General features: G+C 39.5%; 1 protein-coding gene across 10 annotated transcripts in view; it reads left to right on the top strand.

Moving 5' to 3' along the window:
• The window catches only part of LOC127008298 (potassium channel subfamily T member 2-like), a gene marked incomplete at its 5' end in the record, with an annotated part of 214,028 nt that overhangs the window by 118,883 nt on the left and 74,296 nt on the right, over window positions 1-20,849 (top strand). For all 10 annotated transcript variants that reach the window (XM_050880138.1, XM_050880181.1, XM_050880128.1 and 7 more), the window contains 2 exon segments: window positions 3,272-3,457; window positions 9,058-9,192. In XM_050880138.1, coding sequence (XP_050736095.1) covers window positions 3,272-3,457; window positions 9,058-9,192 — 321 coding nt within the window.

The raw sequence follows: 20,849 nt of genomic DNA, 5'->3' as shown, positions 1-20,849 counted from the left end.
CAAACAGGCTCATGTAACTGTTTACCTTCTCCGGCATATCATTTATATATACTAGGAAAAGTATTAGTGCCAATACTGATCCTTGAGGTACTCCACTGTCCACAATTCTTCATTCCGATTTCATGTCCTTTACCACTGTTATCATCTCTCTTCCCCTTAAGTAACTTTCCATCCAGTTCTTCATTTTCCCTTTCAATCCTCCTCTATTTTCCAGCTTCCACAGTAGTCTTGTATGTGGAACTTTGTCAAAAGCCTTCTTCAGATCCAAATACATGCAATCTACCCATCCATCCCTCTCCTGTGTTATGTCCATCACTCTTGAATAAAAGCTCAGTAAGTTTGTTACACATGAATGCCCCTTTCTAAAGCCATACTGTTTTTCTGTAATTATATTGTTCTAGAAATTTCGTCCATTGTTTCTTTATCATTTTCTCGCATATTTTACAAATACAAACTATACTGATCAATGATACTGGTCTGTAGTTCAGAGGTTCTTCCTTTTTCCTGTTTTTATATATAGGGACCACCTCAGCCCTTTGCCACTCTTTTGGTACTTTACCAGTTGATATTGAGCATTTTATGATATCATATACCAGTCCAACCAGTTGATTTCTGCATTCTTTCAATATAAAACCTGAGACTCCATTCGGTCCTATTGCTTTCCTCTCTTCCAGTTCCTCCATTATTTTATATATCTCCTCTTTATTTACTAGGACTTCATCCATTTGAACATTTATCTTGTCATCTTGTAGTTCATTGAATTTTGATTCTTTTGTAAAAACTTGCTGAAACCTCATGTTTAGCAGCTCAGTCATGTCTTTAGGATCTTCAATTATCTTATTTCCATCTTTCAGTCTTTCTATTTTTTCCTTTGGTTTGATTTTTCCATTTATGAATCTATAAAACAATTTAGGTTCTTCCGTGCACTTTTCAACAACATCCTTTTCATATCCTTTCTCTTCTTCTCTCCTTATTTTCACATTCATTTCTTGCCATCTTAAAATCTTCTTTATTCCTTTGATTCTTATTTATTTTCAATCTGTAACATGCTTTGTCTCTTTTTTCCTTTGGATCTGCACATCTTGATTAAACCAATCTTTCTTTCCTCTTTATTTGGGTTTATATAATGGGACATATTTCATGACCCCTGTCTCATATGCTCCATAAAAATATCATACTTTTCCTGCACCTCATTTGTTCTCTCTTAACTTTTCCCAATCTAGTTTTTCATAATATTTTTTAAGATTTTCTATGTCCGCTTTCCTGTAGTTTCTCCTTTTTCTTTTATATGATTCGTCCCCCTCAGTACCTTCCTCCTCTGTGTCCATCTTTATTATCACATGGTCACTTTTTCCCATGGGACACACATATCTTAATTCATTTAATAAGTTCACTCCCTTGGTCAGCACCAGGTCCAGTCTTGCTGGATTGTCATCACTCCTGTATCTTGTATTCTCAGTCACCCACTGCATCATTAAGTTTTCCATAGTCAGTTTTATAAATCTTTCCCCCCATGCCATCTCACTACCTCCACTTTCGAGTGTTTCCCAATTTACTTCTTTGCAGTTGAAGTCCCCAACTAACAAGACTCTTTTTGTTTGCTTTGAGTAACCTACTCAAACTCTGAATGGTATCTTCTATCATCATCTCATATTCTTCTCTGTTCCATGAGTTTGTTCTTGGCGGTACATAGGTTGCTATTATCGTCATCATTTCTCTGTTTTTGTTCTCCAAGTTAACACTCACTATTTCCGCCTTTCCTTCTCCATATACTACTGATTTCACTAATAACTCCTTTTTCGTCATTATCATTATTCCTCCACTCCCTTTACTCTTCTTATCCCTCCTCCATACATTGTAGTTATTATTAAACACTGTTTGAATGACCTCTTTTAGCTTTGTTTCCGTTAAACACACAATCTTGGGCTCTTTTTCCTTTAAGTAGTCTTTAAGTGAGTGCCTCTGTATGTGTGAAGGGTGAGGTGTGAGAGAGTTTTGATGTTCCTGTGGGCGTGAGACAGGGGTGTGTGATGTCACCATGGCTTTTTAATGTGTACATGGATGGTTGTATGAGAGAAATGAAAGCCAGAGTGGGGGAGCTGGGTCCAAGGCTGAAAGTGAGAGGTGCGGAGGTGTCATTGGTGGCAGGCCTGTTTGCAGATGATACAGTGTTGTTAGCAGAGAATGAGGGAACACTACAGAGGATAGTGGATGAGTCTGACAGGGTGTGTAAGAGGAGAAAGCTGAGAGTGAATGCTGGAAAGAGTAAGGTTATGGTATTTGAGAGGGCGAGAGAATAGGTCATTGATTTTGCAAAGCCGTACAGAGTTAGAGCAGAGGGTACAGAAGTGTAGGATAAGGTTAGGGGAGGAAAGAATGGAGGAGGTGACTGAGTATAAATATTTAGGGACTTTTATGTAAGCATGGCAGTATGGAAGGTGAGGTGAAGGAAAGAACAGTGAAGGGCATACAGGTGGTGGGTGCACTGGAGAGTTATGAAAGGAGGAAGTGTTGGAGAGAGTTATGAAAGGTTGAAGACATGGAGGTAAAGAGGGGAATAAGGAATAGTATTATCCTGCCAACTCTGTCATATGCACCAGAGACGTGGACATGGAATGCAGCACAGCAATCAAGAATACGTGCAGTGGAAATGAGTTATATAAGAGATGCATGTAGTGTGTCAGGATGGGATGGAGAAAGTAATGAAAGCGTGTATGAGTGGTTTGGTATGGGTGTGACAGTGAAAGGAGTGGAGTGTGGAGTGGGTGAAGCGTGGTGCATTGAGATGGTTTCGACACGTGATGAGGATGGGGGAAAATGAATTCTTGAAGAGAGTGTATGAGGGGAAGACCACCTGTGAAGTGGATCAATAGGGTGAGTGAGTATTGGAGCGAGAGAGTTGGAAGTAGCAGGATTGAATATGCTGAGAGGGAGTGCCAGAACAGGGAGAGATGGAAACACTTCTGCCGCAGCCACCCCCTTGAGGGAAGTTCCCGCAAGGGAGCAAGGCATTGGAGATATAGATAGATAGATAGATTAACCATTTGGATGATTTTATTTGTCTAACTTGTATAATTTAGGGTTTTTTTTGTAAGATGGATATACAATTTTCTGGTTCATATATGTCCATGGTCTGATGTGTAACATTTCCAGTACCCAGATTAATTATGTCATCATGAAATAAACTTCTGTCAGTGCATTAAACACTGACTAGCAGTATAAGAGTGAAAAATCTAATATTCTAATGATCTGTCTAACAATTCTCACACAGCGAGAAAAGGAACGAGGGTCTCACATCTCCTACATGTTTCGACTTCCCTTTGCTGCTGGAAGTGTGTTCTCTGCCAGTATGCTTGACACTCTCCTGTACCAAGCCTTTGTCAAGGACTACCTCATAACTTTCGTCAGGCTCCTGCTAGGTGTGGACCAAGCACCAGGTTCAGGCTTCCTCACCTCAGTAAGTCATTTTTATCCAGTTATAACAACAAGGAAGCATAATTACTATTATTTAGTCTCAAATTGACAACTTCTTAGCTCTGAATTCATTTTTATAGTGTTTCTCATCATCATTGTAATTATTTCCTTAAAAAAGGTATAACCATGATGAGATATTGAATTTCTGGACCAATTATTGTCATTATGTAGTCAGACCTCGGTTTTTTAACGTCTCACTTTTCCAACAAATCGGTTCTCGAACAGAATTTTGAACTCAATTGCACCGGTTGCCATACGATAACTCGGTTGTCAAAGAAACTACTCAGCAAGAGCAGCACAGCATCACTGTGTGCGTCAGTCACACCGCAGCCCTCACTCAGAGAACATCCGCTCCAAACTGTTCTTTGATTTTGACGATTTTTCTTGTGATGTGCAGTGCCGTAAATTGTGGCGTAGAAGTCGACCTCAAGCTTATTAGCTCCACATTATGAGTTAGGCCTATACGCGCCGTATAAGTCGGCCCCCACCCAAGGCAGGGCAAGGACATGCTTACGGGGCAAGTTTTCCACTTTACTTAACAGCTCCACCCACGTACAGCCAATAGTTTACAAGGCACAGTAGCTCCAGGCACTCAGAGGGGGCACAGATATGGCACAGGGCTCACAGAAGCGGGCAGGGGCGGAGGAGACAGCGGCGCACTCTCTCGTCTCTGGCAGCTCAGACTTCACTCTGCCCCGCGGCGTGGCCAGTGTCTCCTGGCCCGGCCGCCACGATGAACCCCACGCTGCTGGCCATCACCCAGCCCTCCGCGCCCCAAACTAGCACCCCCCACACAAACAACCCGTACAGATGGAAAATGGTTATGGGTACGAGCAGCCTTGCGACTGTATGTAAACAGACGACAGCAGTGGCTGAGGAGTGAGGAGCAGTGGAAAATGGCCTACCAAGAAACTCATAAAGTGGACTGGCAGAGCTACTATATTTAGTATTTAATTGACAATATAAGAGAACATCCCGTGCTGTGGGACCACAGTTCAATTTTTTCTTTTCCATTGTATGAAAATTGTAGGACTCCTGGTCTTCACAGCACAATTGTCTGACAAGGTTTGGGTAAACACTCCTGTCCTCCTGTCTTTGAAGTTATAATCATGCCTACAGCTGCTTCTTCCTCTCATTTAGCTGCAGTAACAAGTCCATAACTTGGGTTACAGCAGCACAATCAGCAACAGCCCTTACTTTAGCAGATGGCACCATGTCGATACAGGGCGACTGCTTTGTTTACGTTGTGGATACGGGCAACTGACCTTGGCCATGTGTGATGCACACCCGGAAAAGTTGGAATTGCCTTGTCCTGTACCATCAACGCGGTTGTAGGAAAAAGGCCCAGTGTGACACCAGCTTTAATTAGTGGAAGGTGGTGAGGAAGGGAAAGGGAAGAGATGTTATTGTTTGGAAGGGGAGTCCCCTTCCACATTGTGTAATTAGCGAAAGCTACACAGCAACTGACGGTCTCCCACTGATACTCCTGGCTTGTCACCCCACGATGTTGCCGGCTTGCATGTTCGTAGCTCGAGACACTGTTCATCAACCGAGACATTCTTGTTCAGAAAATTTGTTTGTGAACTGATTTGCTCGTGATGAGAGGCGTTCGTAACCCAAGGTTCCACGGTAGAGAGAGAGAGAGAGAGAGAGTTTATTTATTTATTTATTTATTTATTTATTTATTTATTTATTTTTTTTTTTTTTTAGGTGCTGCCTGTAGCACTGGTAGGCTTTCTTGAGGGGCCTCTTGGACGGCCCTAGCCATTAGTGACGCAGGCAAATTTTATTTGTAGTGGTTGCTGTGATATATGACTCTTCCATTGCTGATGCAGCCCCCCAGTGCTCCACCTGAACGAACTCATTGAAGTTAGGATTCATTGAAGATCTGGGCAGCATGTGGGTAATCTTCTGCCATGCATCGTTGGTTTGAAAAATCAACTGGGTTACAAATAGTGTATACTGACCCACCCATTAATGAAACCCCACTCTATATTATGTTACAAACACACATGATACCCACATATATATTAAAAGCACCAGCTGCCTTTCAAGAAAGAGGGGTGGAAAGGCAGGTGGTGTTTGTAACATATGTGCAAAGCTGCTCACTGCTGGAGGTGCAGTCATGATCTTGTTGGCTGCATTATAATAACCTGAGACATGGATGACTATTAGGGCCTTAAGCCATGGCTTACCCTTTGGCTCGACACTAGAGTGTCTGTCTTGGATCTCAAGGGTCCAGATTTGAATCCCAGATGGATTGTTTGGAAAAACATTTCTCTAGAGTATATATCAGTTTTTCATATGCTTTGAGAATTGGCAGAATCCCCCTGGCAGTGTGGCATAGTGGTAGGAATCAATTCTTGGATTGTTTCTCCCCATGTAGAGGTTCGATATTGCAAGGATGACATCTCTCAAAGGGCCATCTCAGGTCTTGCTATCATAGAAAATGTGATGTGATGAATAACTTGGAAAATGTTTTGATCTAAATTGGAGAAGGGGTGGCATGTAATGACCCAAGATGAGAATAAAGACTATTAAGGCCATCTGATGTAAGGTACCTCATGGCTCAATGCTCGTGACCACCTCACATCTCTTTTCCATTGGCTTTGAGAAATGGCAGTATCCCTGATGACAGCATACAGCATTGAGTACTGAATGGCAATCAATACCATTCCTTTTGACTGGAAAGGGGGCATGGGTAGGCAGTGGCTGAGTGGTAGCATGCTGGGCCCACATTCATCGCGTGATGGACAACGCGAGTTCGAATCCCCATTCTACCACCTCGGATTTTTCAGTCACCGCGGAGTGGCTTAAAACTACCCACATGCTGTCCTGAAGACCACCCATCAACCCGGACTCTAGAGGAACCCGTCCTAGTGAATCAAGAACGAGTTCCGGGGGGCAGCATGAGCCAAGAGAAAATGGCGCCACTATAAACACCTGCCTGCGCCAATACGGGCTGGGGCCGACTACCATCCAGGCCCCTCAAGCAAGCCTACTGGTGCTATAGGCGTAGATGTAAAAAAAAAAAAAAAATGGCCATCCTTATGTAGAAAAGGAAAAGGGACCCTCAGAACTTCAACAACTAATGCAATATTACTCTGCTCAGTATGACAGGCAAGGTGCTGGCTCATCTATTGGTCATGCAAAATCAGTCAACTGCTGAAGTTGCAAAGACTTGAGCAGTCACAGTTCATGCCTGGGAAGTCGACTACTGGCTGTATCTGAGTGCTTCATGTACTGGTGCAACACTGACACGAGTTTTAACGAGATGCTTGCAGCCTTTGTCAGTCTCAAGAAGGTGTGTGATTCAGTGTATTGCAAGGCACTCAAGAGATCTATAACCACAACTGCATTGGATTCCAGCAAGGATTGTTGGTTTGTTGACTGTCCTCTACTTGGGGACTGATTGCTGTAAAATCTGAGGCCTCTTTCCTGTGAACAAGGGAGTGAGGCAGGGCTGTATTCTTATCCCATCACTTTTCAACACCTGATTGGACTTGCTATGAGGCAGAGTTGTGAATGAAAGTCATTGTGGAACATCTTTTAGCATTACAAAGGTCACTGACCTTGTTTTTGCTGCTGATGTAGTCATTCTCATTGAGTCACTGAAGGTTCTGGTGATGGCTTTCTAGGTAGCGTAATAGAGGTGAAGCCTATGAGTCTAAAGGTCTCCTGGGTCAAGACCAAATTATAGGTGAGATCTTACTTAATGAAACATTACAGTCTGTTTATGAAAGTTGCAAAGACATTGAGGTCTTGGAAAATTTCTAATACTTTAGTAATATGGTGCAGCATGACAGCAGGTTTCATCAGGAAGGGATTGGCTAGTCCCACATTGATATGGACTCACTCAGCTTGAGTATACAGCATAATGCATTTTTGATAGCTCTGCAGAATGACAAAGATTCAAATCTTCAAGTTACATGTGCCTGCAAGACATGGACACTAAATAGTAACCTGAAATGGCTAAGTGATGCTTTCTTAACCCATAAACTGTACAATTAAGATTCGGGAATAGCTCCTGGGTGCGCAATAAATGGCAAAACAATAACCTGGTGGAAAACAATTTTTAGTATTACAACACCCGAGACGTGTTGAGCACCAAATAGTGCAAAAAAAAAAAATAATAATAATAATAATTCACTTAATGTGGCAATGATGGTGGGATAAAGGTTGCGGATATGAGGTGACCTTGGGAGCGCTGGTAGTGACGGGGTAGATAGGACGGTGGCAGAGGGAAGATGACACATGGCACAGTCACGTCTGAACATTCTCTTGCCATTAATTATTCATTCCAGTTACAACAAACAAAATATATTACTGCATCATTATCAAGAGGCCAGTCATTAGCCACACCAGCAATATTCTTTTCAAAGTTATGAATGTCTGGCACAAAATCTGATCCATCAGACCAGACGAATGGAGTACGCGTTGTCTCACGTCTCTGAGGCTCCTGTTCTCCCTCTGCCTCCCCCTCCTCTCCCACACCAGCTGACACCCCTTCCTCACTCAGTTCATTAGCTGAGTCTTCTCTTATACCACCATTGTTGTTTCCCTCATCTGTCTGCCACTCTGAATCATTGGACAGTGATGATGGTGTCAGTGAGTGACTAGGCTAGCTAGTAACTTTCCGCACTGTTGGAGAGGCAGCGTGTCTGTGACCTTGAGCGCCAGAAGCATGGTCACGCTTGCCACGCTTCCTCAGACCAGCTGAATCTGATGGTTGAATGCAATCTGAATCACTGTCTCTTTCAAATTTGTCTGCTACAATCTTTCTCTTTACCAATACTTTCTTTTTACCCCCTCTCATGCCTCCACCTCGGTCACAACCGCAGGAGCTATATGAGACTGGTTGGCATCAGTAGATGACATAATTCTACTCTCCATGGCTGCTAAAGAGCAACTAACATGACGATGGTGACTACATGGTGCGAAAGAGGGATGATGTTGCCACACGAGGTTCATTGGAATACGTATACTTTGGCATCGCGGGAAATATAAATATTCACCTTGGAACATGTGTCATCTTAAGATGTCTGGCGCAGTCTAACTCATAGCATCTTGAGATGTCTGGTGCAGTTTATGGGTTAATAAGTGAGTTTGTAGAATCAAAAGGTATCTCTGCAATGACTTTGCGTAAAATTGGTGAATACACCTTGAGACTGAATTGAGGCTTATTACCTGTATAGACTATGAGGGCAGAAACTGGTTACCCTATATGGCCATGAGGCACCTTACCCAGAATTTCACCATGCTTACCAGAATTTACCTGAAACAGACAATGCTGTGTGGAAATAGCCAAGGGGGCACCAATGAAGCTTGTAGCTAGAGCAAGTTGAGGGATCCTGCTGGGAAATACTATGTATGAGAAAAGTGCTTGCATGAAGACTTGCTCAGAGGGAGCCCCAGGAATGGCGTCATATGGTGGGCAATGCAATGCTTCCCTCAGCATATGTTCGTCTTGACTGATTTAAGCTAATTACTTGTTTTCTGAGTTACGCATAGGAAGTAAAATGTTTGCATATTTTTGTGACCTCAACATTCACTCAACTAACAGACAAGCATTTGCTGCCTCAGATGAAAATTGGGAAACAGGATTTGTGGATCCGGACATATGGACGACTGTACCAGAAACTTTGCTCTACCACCTGTGAGATACCCATTGGCATTTATCGCACCATAGACACCAGCAACATGGAACCTGGAAATAATGTAGGTAATTTTTCTGTTTTTCTCAGCTATATAATTTGTCAAAGTGCAGTTACCATATAGCAGGGCCGTGGTCATGAGGAATGCAGGGTTTACCTCAGTTTGGTACTGGTTAACTTGATGCTTATTACAAAATGAAAAGGAGAGTTAGATTTAAAATTTAAATTAAAACTTGCTCACTTTGAAAAATAAATAAATAAACATCATTGTGTCACAACAAAATCAGGCTAACCTGAGTGTAAACTTTGCCAGCCCTTGAGAATGTGGCCATCCAGTTTGGCTTTCATTTTCCAGAATGTTGAAATTTGTTTAACTTAAGTCTTTTTTTGTTTGTTTGTTTTGTTGCCAATTTTGTCAGATAAGACAGCATTTTATAAGTATATGTATTATGGCATTTACTAGTGTTTTGTGAATCTTAACAATGGGGTTAATTACATGGCACAATTTTCTTATTCAGTGTTTTTATTCAGATGTGAAATTTCATTTGTTTGTGATGTACATGAGTGATGATTTAAAAAAAGAATTGTTAGAAATGAACAAGTCATTGCTTTGATTTTTTATTGTCTTTATTTTGCCAATTTCTTACCTTTTTCTCTGGCTTTAGCTTTATGTATTTTTTTGTGCAATACATCCTATATACCACAAATTTTCAACATAACTAGTCTACACTGAAAATTTACATCTTCTTGTGTGCAAGTATTCCAGTTTTTGCAAATTCTTGTGATAACCATATTACTATTTTTTACTACTTTTTTATTATCCTTGAACCAGCATTTTATGAAAAGGAATATGACTTGCATTTTCTTTACTGCAGCTTAGTTTTTGTTCCTATTTTGATTCTTTCAACTAGGTAAATTATCTTATTTTTCAAATGTGCTATATATATGGTTGATTTTTTTCTTATATTGGACCAAGCATTTTTTTATTTCATATGATTTGGTTGTTAATTCTTCAATATATTTGCTAAAATTATGAGAAAAATGAAAGTATATAATTTTGATCATTTCCTTTATTCACTACTCCCATTCACACTCATTCCACTTTTCCTTTTAATCTGGTAATATTGAAATTTTCAGTGTATCTAATAATGGCTGTTGAAAAAGGATAGAGTGTTTCTCATTACTGATAGAGTGAATTATATTAAAGCATATATGCAAACATCCTTAGCTTTATATAGACAACTTTTTATATGCAATGATAAAGAGACAAAAAAAATTTATGACAGAAAAGTGAAATTATAAGCTCTGGTAGGAAGCACATGTCATGTACAGTTGATATTGATGTCAGATTTAGAGTTTGCTCATGTTTGTCATCTGCCATGTACTCAAGTTTGTTGTAACAGTAGTGTGAAATACATCCCTCTCTTAGGTTTTATGTCCTGGTTAGCCATCTCAAAACCTTGGGGCCCATCTTTGGAAAGGGCTTCATGAAATACAGTTATCTATCATATGGATGAGTGAGTTAAAGCAACCCTGGTGTTATTAATTGCTGTTGACAGCCAGTCTTAGCTTTGCCCAGTGATACCTCCAACCTCATTGGTTACGGTACTGCCACTGCACAGAATATAATAGTGAGAGAAAAACAGGAAAAAGACCTAGAGGAGGTAATTCAGGATGACTTTTCACCAGAAAAGCATATAAACAATGTATCTGGAGATACATACACAATGGTAAGGAATATAGAAGTGGCATTTCACAACATTAAAAAAGGTATGATAAAAAAAATAACCACATTGATTAGTCCAAAACTAGAATATGCAGTTCTGTTCTTCTCACAAGAAATAACAAGTGAAGAAACTGGAGAGAATACAAAGAATAGCCACCAGGATGGTATCAAAATTGGAGGACTTAACTTAGGAAGAAAAAAAAATGAAGTTGTTAACACTTGAAGAAAGTAGTGAGGTGACCTAATTATTTTATTTAATGAATAAGCCAGAAGAATCAGATAACTAAGACTCTTTGAAAATGGAAAGTGAAGACAGAGGGTGAAGAGGTCATAATAAAAATCGAGAAAGGGAACACGTCTTACTGACACAAAAACAGTACAGTTTTCCTCATAGAAATAAAGATACTTATAATGAATTGAAAAGAAGTGGTGGATGCAAAGACTGTGCAGAGATTTAAGGAAATGCTTGACAAATATAGGTATGGAGAAAGTACCACATGAGTGTAGCTCAAACCCTCTATACTTCAACTGTCATCCTCTGACTAAGAGGGACTTGTTTTAGCTTTACTACAACTAGGTAAATAAATGAATACGCACACACACACACACACACATTGGAAAGTAGAAGAGAAAGAGGAGATTTAATAGCGGTGTATAGGGTGATGAATGGTCTGGAGAAATTGGATAGAGATGACCTTTTGATAAGGGAAGAGAGAAACTTAAGAGGAAATGGAAAACTGTTGAGAAAAGGAAATTGTAGAAAAGACATCAAGAAGAACAGCTTCCCACAGAGATGTGTGGGGGTCTGGAATGGGCTGGAGTGGGAAGTGGTAAAGGCTAAGTCATTAAGTGCATTTAAGGCCAAATTAGATGGAAGTAGTTGGAAAGACGGGACAGCACGAGCATAGCTCTGTTCCTGTAAATCACAACTAGGTAAATACAAACACACACCCGCCGACAACAGAAGTAAGAGGACGTGGACAGACGAGGCGAAGATCAACAATCTATTTGCCAATCGAACAGGGCCTGAGCAACAGCTAAGTAGATTAGTCCTTTCTTCTAGGAGTCTAGGAATTGTGAGGAATATGAGAGAGTTTAACGGAAAGGAAGGAAGTGGGAAGGAAGGTAAACAAAGGTTCAAGATGGCGTCTCCAAATCGGTGGGAAGAGGACTCAGGAGAGAATTTCGAGGCCTATACAATGGAAAAGGATGAACAAAGTGGAGCAGGACTGAGAGTAGTGATAGAAATGAGGAAGTTGAGAGCGGAGTTTGTGGAAGTGATTCAGGCACTAACTGAAGTGGAAAAGAGATGATGAGGCAAGGAGAAGAGACGAGGAGACAGAAAATGGTGGAAAACTTGAAAGAAGAAATAATTTAATTGACTAAGGAGCAGTTGGAAAGCCAAAAAGAAATAGCACAACTGATGATGGAAAAATTAAAAAAAGACCATTAGATAAAAATTTTGAAAATGAAAAGAGAGAGGAGTGTGGTTGGGACAAAAAAAGACATGGAGAGGATGAAAGAAAGAAATGATAAAAAGAGAGGTAGCAAAGAAGATAGGAAATGATCAGCAGAGTGTGGGTGTAAAGGTAGAGGAAATGATTAAGGATGTGGTTAATGGTGAATTGAAGGAGTGGAGAAGTGAAAAAGACAAAGAAAAAATGAGCTTTAGGGAAATCCTAGAAGAACAGGAACAGAGGCAAAACATAGAAAAAGAAGTTGTGAATGTACTAAAAAATAAAGATGCAATGATGAGGGACATAAAGCAAGTGATGTGTAGAATGGATTAAGGGAAGATAATATGATGGCAAAGAGTGTCCAACAATTTAAGGAAAGACTGGACAATCATAGATATGGAGACATGACCACTCGAGTTTAGCTCCGGCTCTGTATATTACATCTAGGTAAATACACACACACACACACACACACACACTTACTTACTTAACTGGTCTTTTTATACAAAAATGTTTAGTTTATTATAGACAAAGTAGTGATATTGTCCAATCTTTTACACAACTGAACATGAGTTTGTTTTGTTTCAGGCAAATGATTCAAAGGTAGAATAAGGGATCATGCCATGTTGCATGTTCCCTTGGTGCTTAACTGTTGTTATGGTCTTTGAGCCTGTAATAGATGTGTAAGTATTGTTTATTCTGAGACACAGGGATGACCTTGTTATGGGTCTCCACAGTTTACTTTTCCCAGGTTTCTCCCACCACCTATTTATTGTCCAACTTGCTAGGAAGTTAGACAAGCTGTGCACAAACTGCTCTTGCCCAGATATGAAATGTGTTCTTCAGATTTGTTGTTAGGTGTGTCAGCCATAATCAAGGAGGTACAAACCATGTGCATTTGTAATTTCACTGATTCTGTCATAAATTTGATACCAGATAAAAGTCATTGAAATACATTTTCATTTCATAACAAATAACACATTTGGATAGCATAGGTATCCAATGTCATGTGCCATGCTGTCAAAGCACCAAAGGATCATATGTATTGTTCATATAAATTGTTATTGGTTTCATTCTTTTAGCATGCACTTTTTTGTGGTATGTTTTCTTCAGGTTGGTCCTCATAATTATATATATATATATATATATATATATATATATATATATATATATATATATATATATATATATATATATATATATATATATATATATATATAGACACAGACACACACACATGTATACACACACACACACACACATATATACAAACACACACACACACACACACACACACACACACACATATACAAACACACCCACACACCCACACCCACACCCACACACACATACACAACTAGGTAAATGCACACACACACACACACACACACATATATACAAACACACACACACACACATATATATACAAACACACACACACACACACATATATATACAAACACACACACACACACACACACACACACACACACACACACACACACACACACACACACACACACACACACACAGAGCATTGTCTATAAGCTCCGTATCAAAATTAATTATGTATGTTCAGCTACATATTGATAGAGGAATGACTACATTTTGAATGGTAAATGGAAAAATAATTCTTAACATATAAACACAGCTCTCTCTCTCTCTCTCTCTCTCTCTCTCTCTCTCTCTCTCTCTCTCTCTCTGCTCTCCTCTCCTCTCCTCTCCTCTTTGGGAGGCTGCTTCATGGCGCTGTTCGAGACTTTAGAGCAAAAAACAAGTCGCGCGTTCACACCCCGTCCACTTAAATACAAATAGTTGTCATGCGGCCGCCACTTCAGTAAATCATAAAACAACTAACAACTCCTCCGTTTCTCGAGTTATAACAAAAGACAATGTAAGGGTTCTTAGCTTTAACGCTCGAAGCTTAAGAAATAAGATCAATGAATTGCAGTGCCTAACTAAAACATAGGACTTTGATGTAATTGCCATAACTGATACATTTATTGACACCGCTAATATTGACAATTTCTGAATATAATATAGATAACTATATTCTTTCAATAAAGACCGAGTTAATCGTAGAGGTGGAGGAGTGGCTCCTTACGTCAAAAGTAGCTTACAGCGCATTGATAAAACACCAAAGGACAGTAATGTAGAACACGTGAGCGTGAGTACAAAAACCGACCAATTTAAAATCAACATATCCGTCACTTATAGGCCTCCAGGCCAATCACATGAGGATGATGAAATAATGTATAGCGTTTTGCAAAGAACACTCCGAAACAGTGATGCATTGATTCTACCGCATATAGACTGGCAGACACTCACGGGATCTGAGGGGGAATCGCACAGGATGCTAGACTTCATTGAAAATAACTGCCTTAGCCAAATGGTTAGTGAACCAACGCGCGATAGTAATATTCTTGATCTTGTATTAGTAACCCAAGAGAACTTAGTTGACAATGTTAGCGTTGGCGAACACCTCGGATCATGCGATCATAGACTGGTGTATCTCGACATAAGAGCTCAAACAGGGATTGCAGAGAGAAAGATATTGGTTCTCAATTTTAACGCACCGGATTTTGAAAGAATAAGACAGTCATTAACGAACTTTCAATTAGTATCCAACATCGACGTTGAAGAATCTTGGCAAGACTTTAAAGCTTGATTACTAACTGAACAAAGTAAATCCGTGCAATCTTGTGAAAAGCACCAAAAAGTTAAAAATCCTCCGTGGTTTAATAATGAAATCAAACTTGCTCTCCAAAAGAGGAACTTGTTATATAGGCAAAAGAAAAGCGATAACTCTACCAAAAATAGTACATGGTACTACAAAGCAAGATGACAAGTCAAAAGTTTAATTAAACAGGCAAAACGGAGGTATGAAGTAAATATTGCAGTAAATTGCAAGTCAGATCCTAAAAGTTTTTTATAGATATGTAAAGAACCAAAAAGAGATTCGAAGTGGGATTGGCCCATTAACTGATAATTCGGGCAGTATCGTGACAGACAGCCAACGCATAGCGAACACGTTCAATTCTTATTTTGCCTCATTTTTAATAGTAATTCTACAGATACTGCTGCTGTTCCTAACACTATTGAAAATCCCAGTCATTCCCTCCCTGACTTTGAAATCAGTACAGGTGAGGTTCTCAAAGCACTGCAGTCACTTAAAACTAACAAAAGTCCAGGACCCGATAAAATGTATCCAAAATTACTTAAAGAAATATCAACAGAGATACTCAGACCTTTAACAATGCTGTTTAATATGTCTTTGCACCATGGTATCGTTCCTAGTGATTGGAAAATGGCTAATGTAACACCCATTTTAAAAAAAGGCGACCGAAAATTACCGGATAATTACAGGCCAATCAGCTAAACCTCAATTATTGGTAAATTATTTGAAACAATTATTTGCGATAAAGTAGTTAACTACCTATAGTGTAATTCGCTAATCCTGGACTCACAACATGGTTTCCGTAACAACAGATCTTGTTTGTCGAATCTAATAACGTTCTATAATGAATTTTTTGCAGTCTATGATGTTTCTGTAGTGCGGTGACTATGCCTGATGAACGAGCCTCCCATAACCCACTTAGCCAGTGGGGTACCTCTTTGGCCGACTCTGTAAGGAGTGGCTCTCCCGTCATGTTGGTCGCGGGTTCAATCCCAGGCAGCCGGCGAATACCCTCACCTTGTCTTGATTAATTTCTCGTGTGTTTCAATACACGCAGAGGACGTGTAGGAAAATAGAGGAAATAGAAAAATAAACCTCCCGGGGCATGACAGTGGTAGCAGCGGTGGGATCCTCTCCTGCAGTTCAGTTGAGTTTCCCCGAAGGGGTATCAGGTAGGATGGCCCATGCTCCGAGGGTAATAGAAAATGGGAGAGTTGGAGGTATGTCTCAGAGGGACATTGTCAACACACAGAAATTGATCTACATAGAGGGGAAAGTCGTGTAGTGCGGCGACTATGCCTGATGAACGAGCCTCCCATAACCCACTTAGCCAGTGGGGTACCTCTTTGGCCGACTCGGTAAGGAGTGGCTCTTCCGTCACGCTGGTCGCGGGTTCAATCCCAGGCAGCCGGCGAATACCCTCACCTTGTCTTGATTAATTTTTCTTGTGTTTCGATACACGCAGAGGACGTGTAGGAAAATAGAGGAAATAGAAAATAAAACTCCCAGGGCATGACATTTCTAAATCACTTGATATTATTTATTTGGACTTCCAGAAGGCGTTTGATAAAGTAGAATAAAGTTCCACACTACAAGTTGCTTCATAAGATCAAGGAAATAGGTATCGGGGGTAAGCTTCACGAATGGATCAAGCACTGGCTAAGCAATAGAAAGCAAAGAGTTGTAATAAAAGTAGTGACCTCTGAGTGGATGCCAGTCACTAGTGGTGTCCCCCAAGGCTCTTTCCTGGGACCCGTTCTCTTCGTCATTTACATCAACGACATTGACATTGGTCTCGTAAATTTGTGGACACGAAAATCGGCAGTGCGGTACTTACAGAATGTGACAGGCAGAACCTACAAGAAAATTTGCATAAAATATCAGATTGGTCAGTAAAATGGGAAATGCCTTTTAATATAAACAAGTGCTAGACTCTGCAGATTGGATCTAGAAATATAAAGAAGGACTATGAAATGTGCGCCGTTAAAATTAAAAGCATTGGTCTTGGCGTCACAGTCGCATCTAACCTCAAGTTTTCCCAGCAGTGCAACGAGTCAGTTAAAAAAGCAAACAGGATGATGGCTTTGATTAAGATAAATTTTTCATTCAAGAATAAAGATGTAATACTACCTTTGTATAATAGTTTCGTCAGACCTCATTTGGAGTATGCCGTGCAGTTTTGGTCTCCCCACCATGCGAAAGACATTGCTAAATTAGAAGGTGTTCAGCGTAGAGCAATCAAGATGATTCCTTCATTACGAAACAAACCCTACGAAGAAAGGCTGTCACATCTAAACCTGTTTTCTCTTGAAAAATGCCGCCTAAGAGGAAAACTGATCGAGTGCTTTAAAATACTTAACGGTTTTACCAACGTGGATCCGACCAAGCTGTTTGTGTTGGATGATTCGACGCGAACGAGAAATAATAGCGCTAAACTCAAATGTAGGCAAGTTCATTCAGATTGCACAAAATTCTTCTTCACTAATGCTGTCGTTCGAGATTGGAACAGATTGCCACCATCAGTGGTGCAGTGTAACTCGATTCCATCATTTAAGAATAATTTTGACCGCTATCTCCTCCAACTCAATGTTCACTAGGTCAGTTTCACCGTCATGGTGGCCGCATAACAACTGTCACTTAGGTTTAGGACAGACCACTTGGTTTGGGCCTTAGGGCCTGTGTGGTCTGGTTATCTATGTAAATCTATGTAATTCTCTCTCTCTCTCTCTCTCTCTCTCTCTCTCTCTCTCTCTCTCTCTCTCTCTCTCTCTCTCTCTCTCTCATAACATTGGATAAGTCTATATCAAGTCCAACAAGGCACACCCACTCACTTCACCAGTGCTTCTCAGCCTCACCCTTTCCTAACACCTCCCCAGATCCTGCCTTTTTTCATTCAAATTTTTTGGTGTAGCTTTTCATCCTTAAGGGATCCCTTTGATTATATACAGCAAAATAATGATTATCTTTTGCCTTGATGTCTTATCTGACTCATAATATTTTCTTGTTTTCTCTGAAGGTTCTTGCATGCCTTTTGACCTTTTTTTTATGCATCATACTAATTGTTGATCCCTTATTTTGATTAATTCATAGTGACACTCTGAAGATGTAGGAGCTTGCTTCTGTTCTTGACAAAGTCTGCTGCCTGCTGCATAGTATTACTTTCAATGATTATTCTGTTAGAAATTTCATCAACATATATTATTTATAAAACATGTATATTGAAATGGAACAGTAAAGAGTAGTGTAAATAGATAAAATAATGACACTAATGCACCGAATGCTGAGTGCATGTATGATTCAGAGTGTAAAAAAAAAGATAACTGGACACTATTTTCTGTGGGATTAGGTCATTGAAAATTATACCAAGTCAGTTTGTAGAAGTAGGTGGGATTAGGCGACCATTTGTGGTATATTAAGTAGAACTAGACAGCATGAGAGGAGACGGTGTGAAATAATACAAATGACCAGAGGAAGTGAGGAATGTGCACCTGAAAATGTATAGGTTGAAGTCCTTTATTCAAGGCTACTTTCTTGAGGTCATGAAATACATCAGGTATCGTACATAGCCTTCAGTTGTCATGATCTCATCCCTTCCAAATTTAACCAGAGAGAAAGCCTCCAGGTATATAACATAGCAAAGATAAGACAGGTTATTTCATCCATTCAAGATTTATTTTCATGTCATGAGTCCCTTGAGGTACCATTCCATAGTTTTCCTTTCATTTATGGATCATCACAAATCCTTCCTGCTCGCACACTGTGAGGGTTAAGTGAGAGACAGGAAGTCACCAGCAGCAGCTTTCCACTTCAAAGAGATAGGCCAAGAGCAGGTAAACTCATAAAATATGTAAGTTTTGTATTCTTTGCAACCATTACTGTAATTGAAATTTCACTTAAATATTGTTAGGTTTTTAAGCATCTAATTACTGGTAACACTATCATATCCTTCTTTCAAATCATTCTTGGCATTCATGTTTGAAAATTTCTTGTTATGGCGTCTATTTATAGAAATATTGTTTAAAAAATCATTTCCCCCCAAAAAATGACAATTTGAAAGGAATCATATAAAAAAAAAATACAGGTATGCTTGCTTTCTATTATTCAGTATACAATTTTGGAGTTTAGAACATTTTTGATACACTGGCAATACAGTTTGCATGAAAGGTTTTATGTATGGTATTGTATATAATTTTAATTTTGGCATATTATGTTGAGGTGCTAATTCTTGCATGTATAAGCAGCTTTTATTTTACAAAGATTTATGGCTATATTGACAAACTATTTTTTGTTAATTTTATAACTGAATATGAACAAAATAGTTGAACCCTTACCTTCTAGGTATGTCAGAATTTTGGTTAATATATTTTTATACATCTTTGCTGGAACGAGCAAAGGACAGGTACAATCATTTACCCTCACATACTAGTCAGAAAGAATTGTTGGGGCCTCATTGGTGGAAATGCAATTCAATCTGTCAGTACAATAATGCAACACCAATCTTTGTTCTGTTTCCAGGGTTCATGTCAGGTTTATCTATAGCTAGGTAGCTTTACATATTTGTGAAAAGGAAATAGTTAATGAATGTATAGATGCCTTATTTTACAGTGGAAATGGGTGAATAAGTAGTAAGCATTCAAAATTTGTTGGAGGGTGGCACCAAAATAGATTGTAGAAGGCTCCCAACACACTTTTTTTCAAATACAGATATTGATCTGTAGCCAATTGAGAATTTAAATATTATAGGGGTAACACAAAACACTTGTATGATATATAGTGTAGTTGTTTAACCCGGGAGCTTCGGCTACCCCGTTTGGGGCTCCCGCGAGTCGGTCCGTTGAAACGGCGGACCCCGTTTGGGGCTCGGCTCAAAACCCCTAATTCGAGCTAATTGTAGGCGGTGGCAGCATAGAGCAACCCACCATGCATGCCCTGGGTCATTGTGGTGGGTGAGTGATCTTGAGGTGGGCTTATTTGTCATAGGTGATGCTGTACGGTCATGGCAGACTGAATTAGCTATCCATACAGTAATCACTTGTCCAACTCTCTAAAGTAGACAACAAGTGATTTTCGGCTAGATGCCACGCGTCATGAGACTGTTTATTTTGTAACAAACACCACCCAAAAAGAATGGAGTTTGAGTAAAAGTAAATATTTTCAATGGCTTTATGGTTATACGAGGAGTACTCTGATATACATTCCATGCTCTTTTCTTAGTCTCAAAATGCAGTGGCCACTTCTCGGCTTTCCCATAGCCGAAGCCCATGGGTTAATTGTCAGGCAAGTCAATAATTACTTAGACATGCAGTTATTGTTTTGTTAAATTTGTCTTTTCCCTAAACCACATGAGACACCATTTATCAAGTGGATATGCTAAAATTAAATAGTATCACAAAATTACATCAACTTATAATTATGCATTAAATCACTGATGGCCCTGCGTGACAATAACAAACACAACAATTGTAGATAACCAATAACTGACTAAATTTTGTTAATGTCTTTGTACTACTTGCATTTCGTGACAGAAAAATTACATGCTCCACAGACTTTTAGCCTCATATTGTAAGGCATAAAAACAATTATGATAATTACTGTAATTTATTTACTGATGCCTATGAATTTTGACCGCATAAATGCAGATATTGCAGTTGTTGGGAGAGACTGTATAATAGGAATAAGATTACAAGATTATTTGCTTCTGGGAGATTTTTAGTTGTTTATAGAAATATGCTAGTTTTGAGTGTAACAAAGAAAAACTGAAGTCAGATTATGATTACGTATAGTGATTGTAATAATTATCTGTGGAAAGAAACTTAGAATGAGATAATTGTATGGAATTATAATGAAGAATTTTAAGAAAC

This window comes from Eriocheir sinensis, chromosome 4 (assembly GCF_024679095.1).
Source record: "Eriocheir sinensis breed Jianghai 21 chromosome 4, ASM2467909v1, whole genome shotgun sequence".
Taxonomy (NCBI): Eukaryota; Metazoa; Arthropoda; class Malacostraca; order Decapoda; family Varunidae; genus Eriocheir; species Eriocheir sinensis.
Note: the sequence above shows the minus strand (reverse complement) of the source record. Positions and strands in the feature narration are given on the sequence as shown.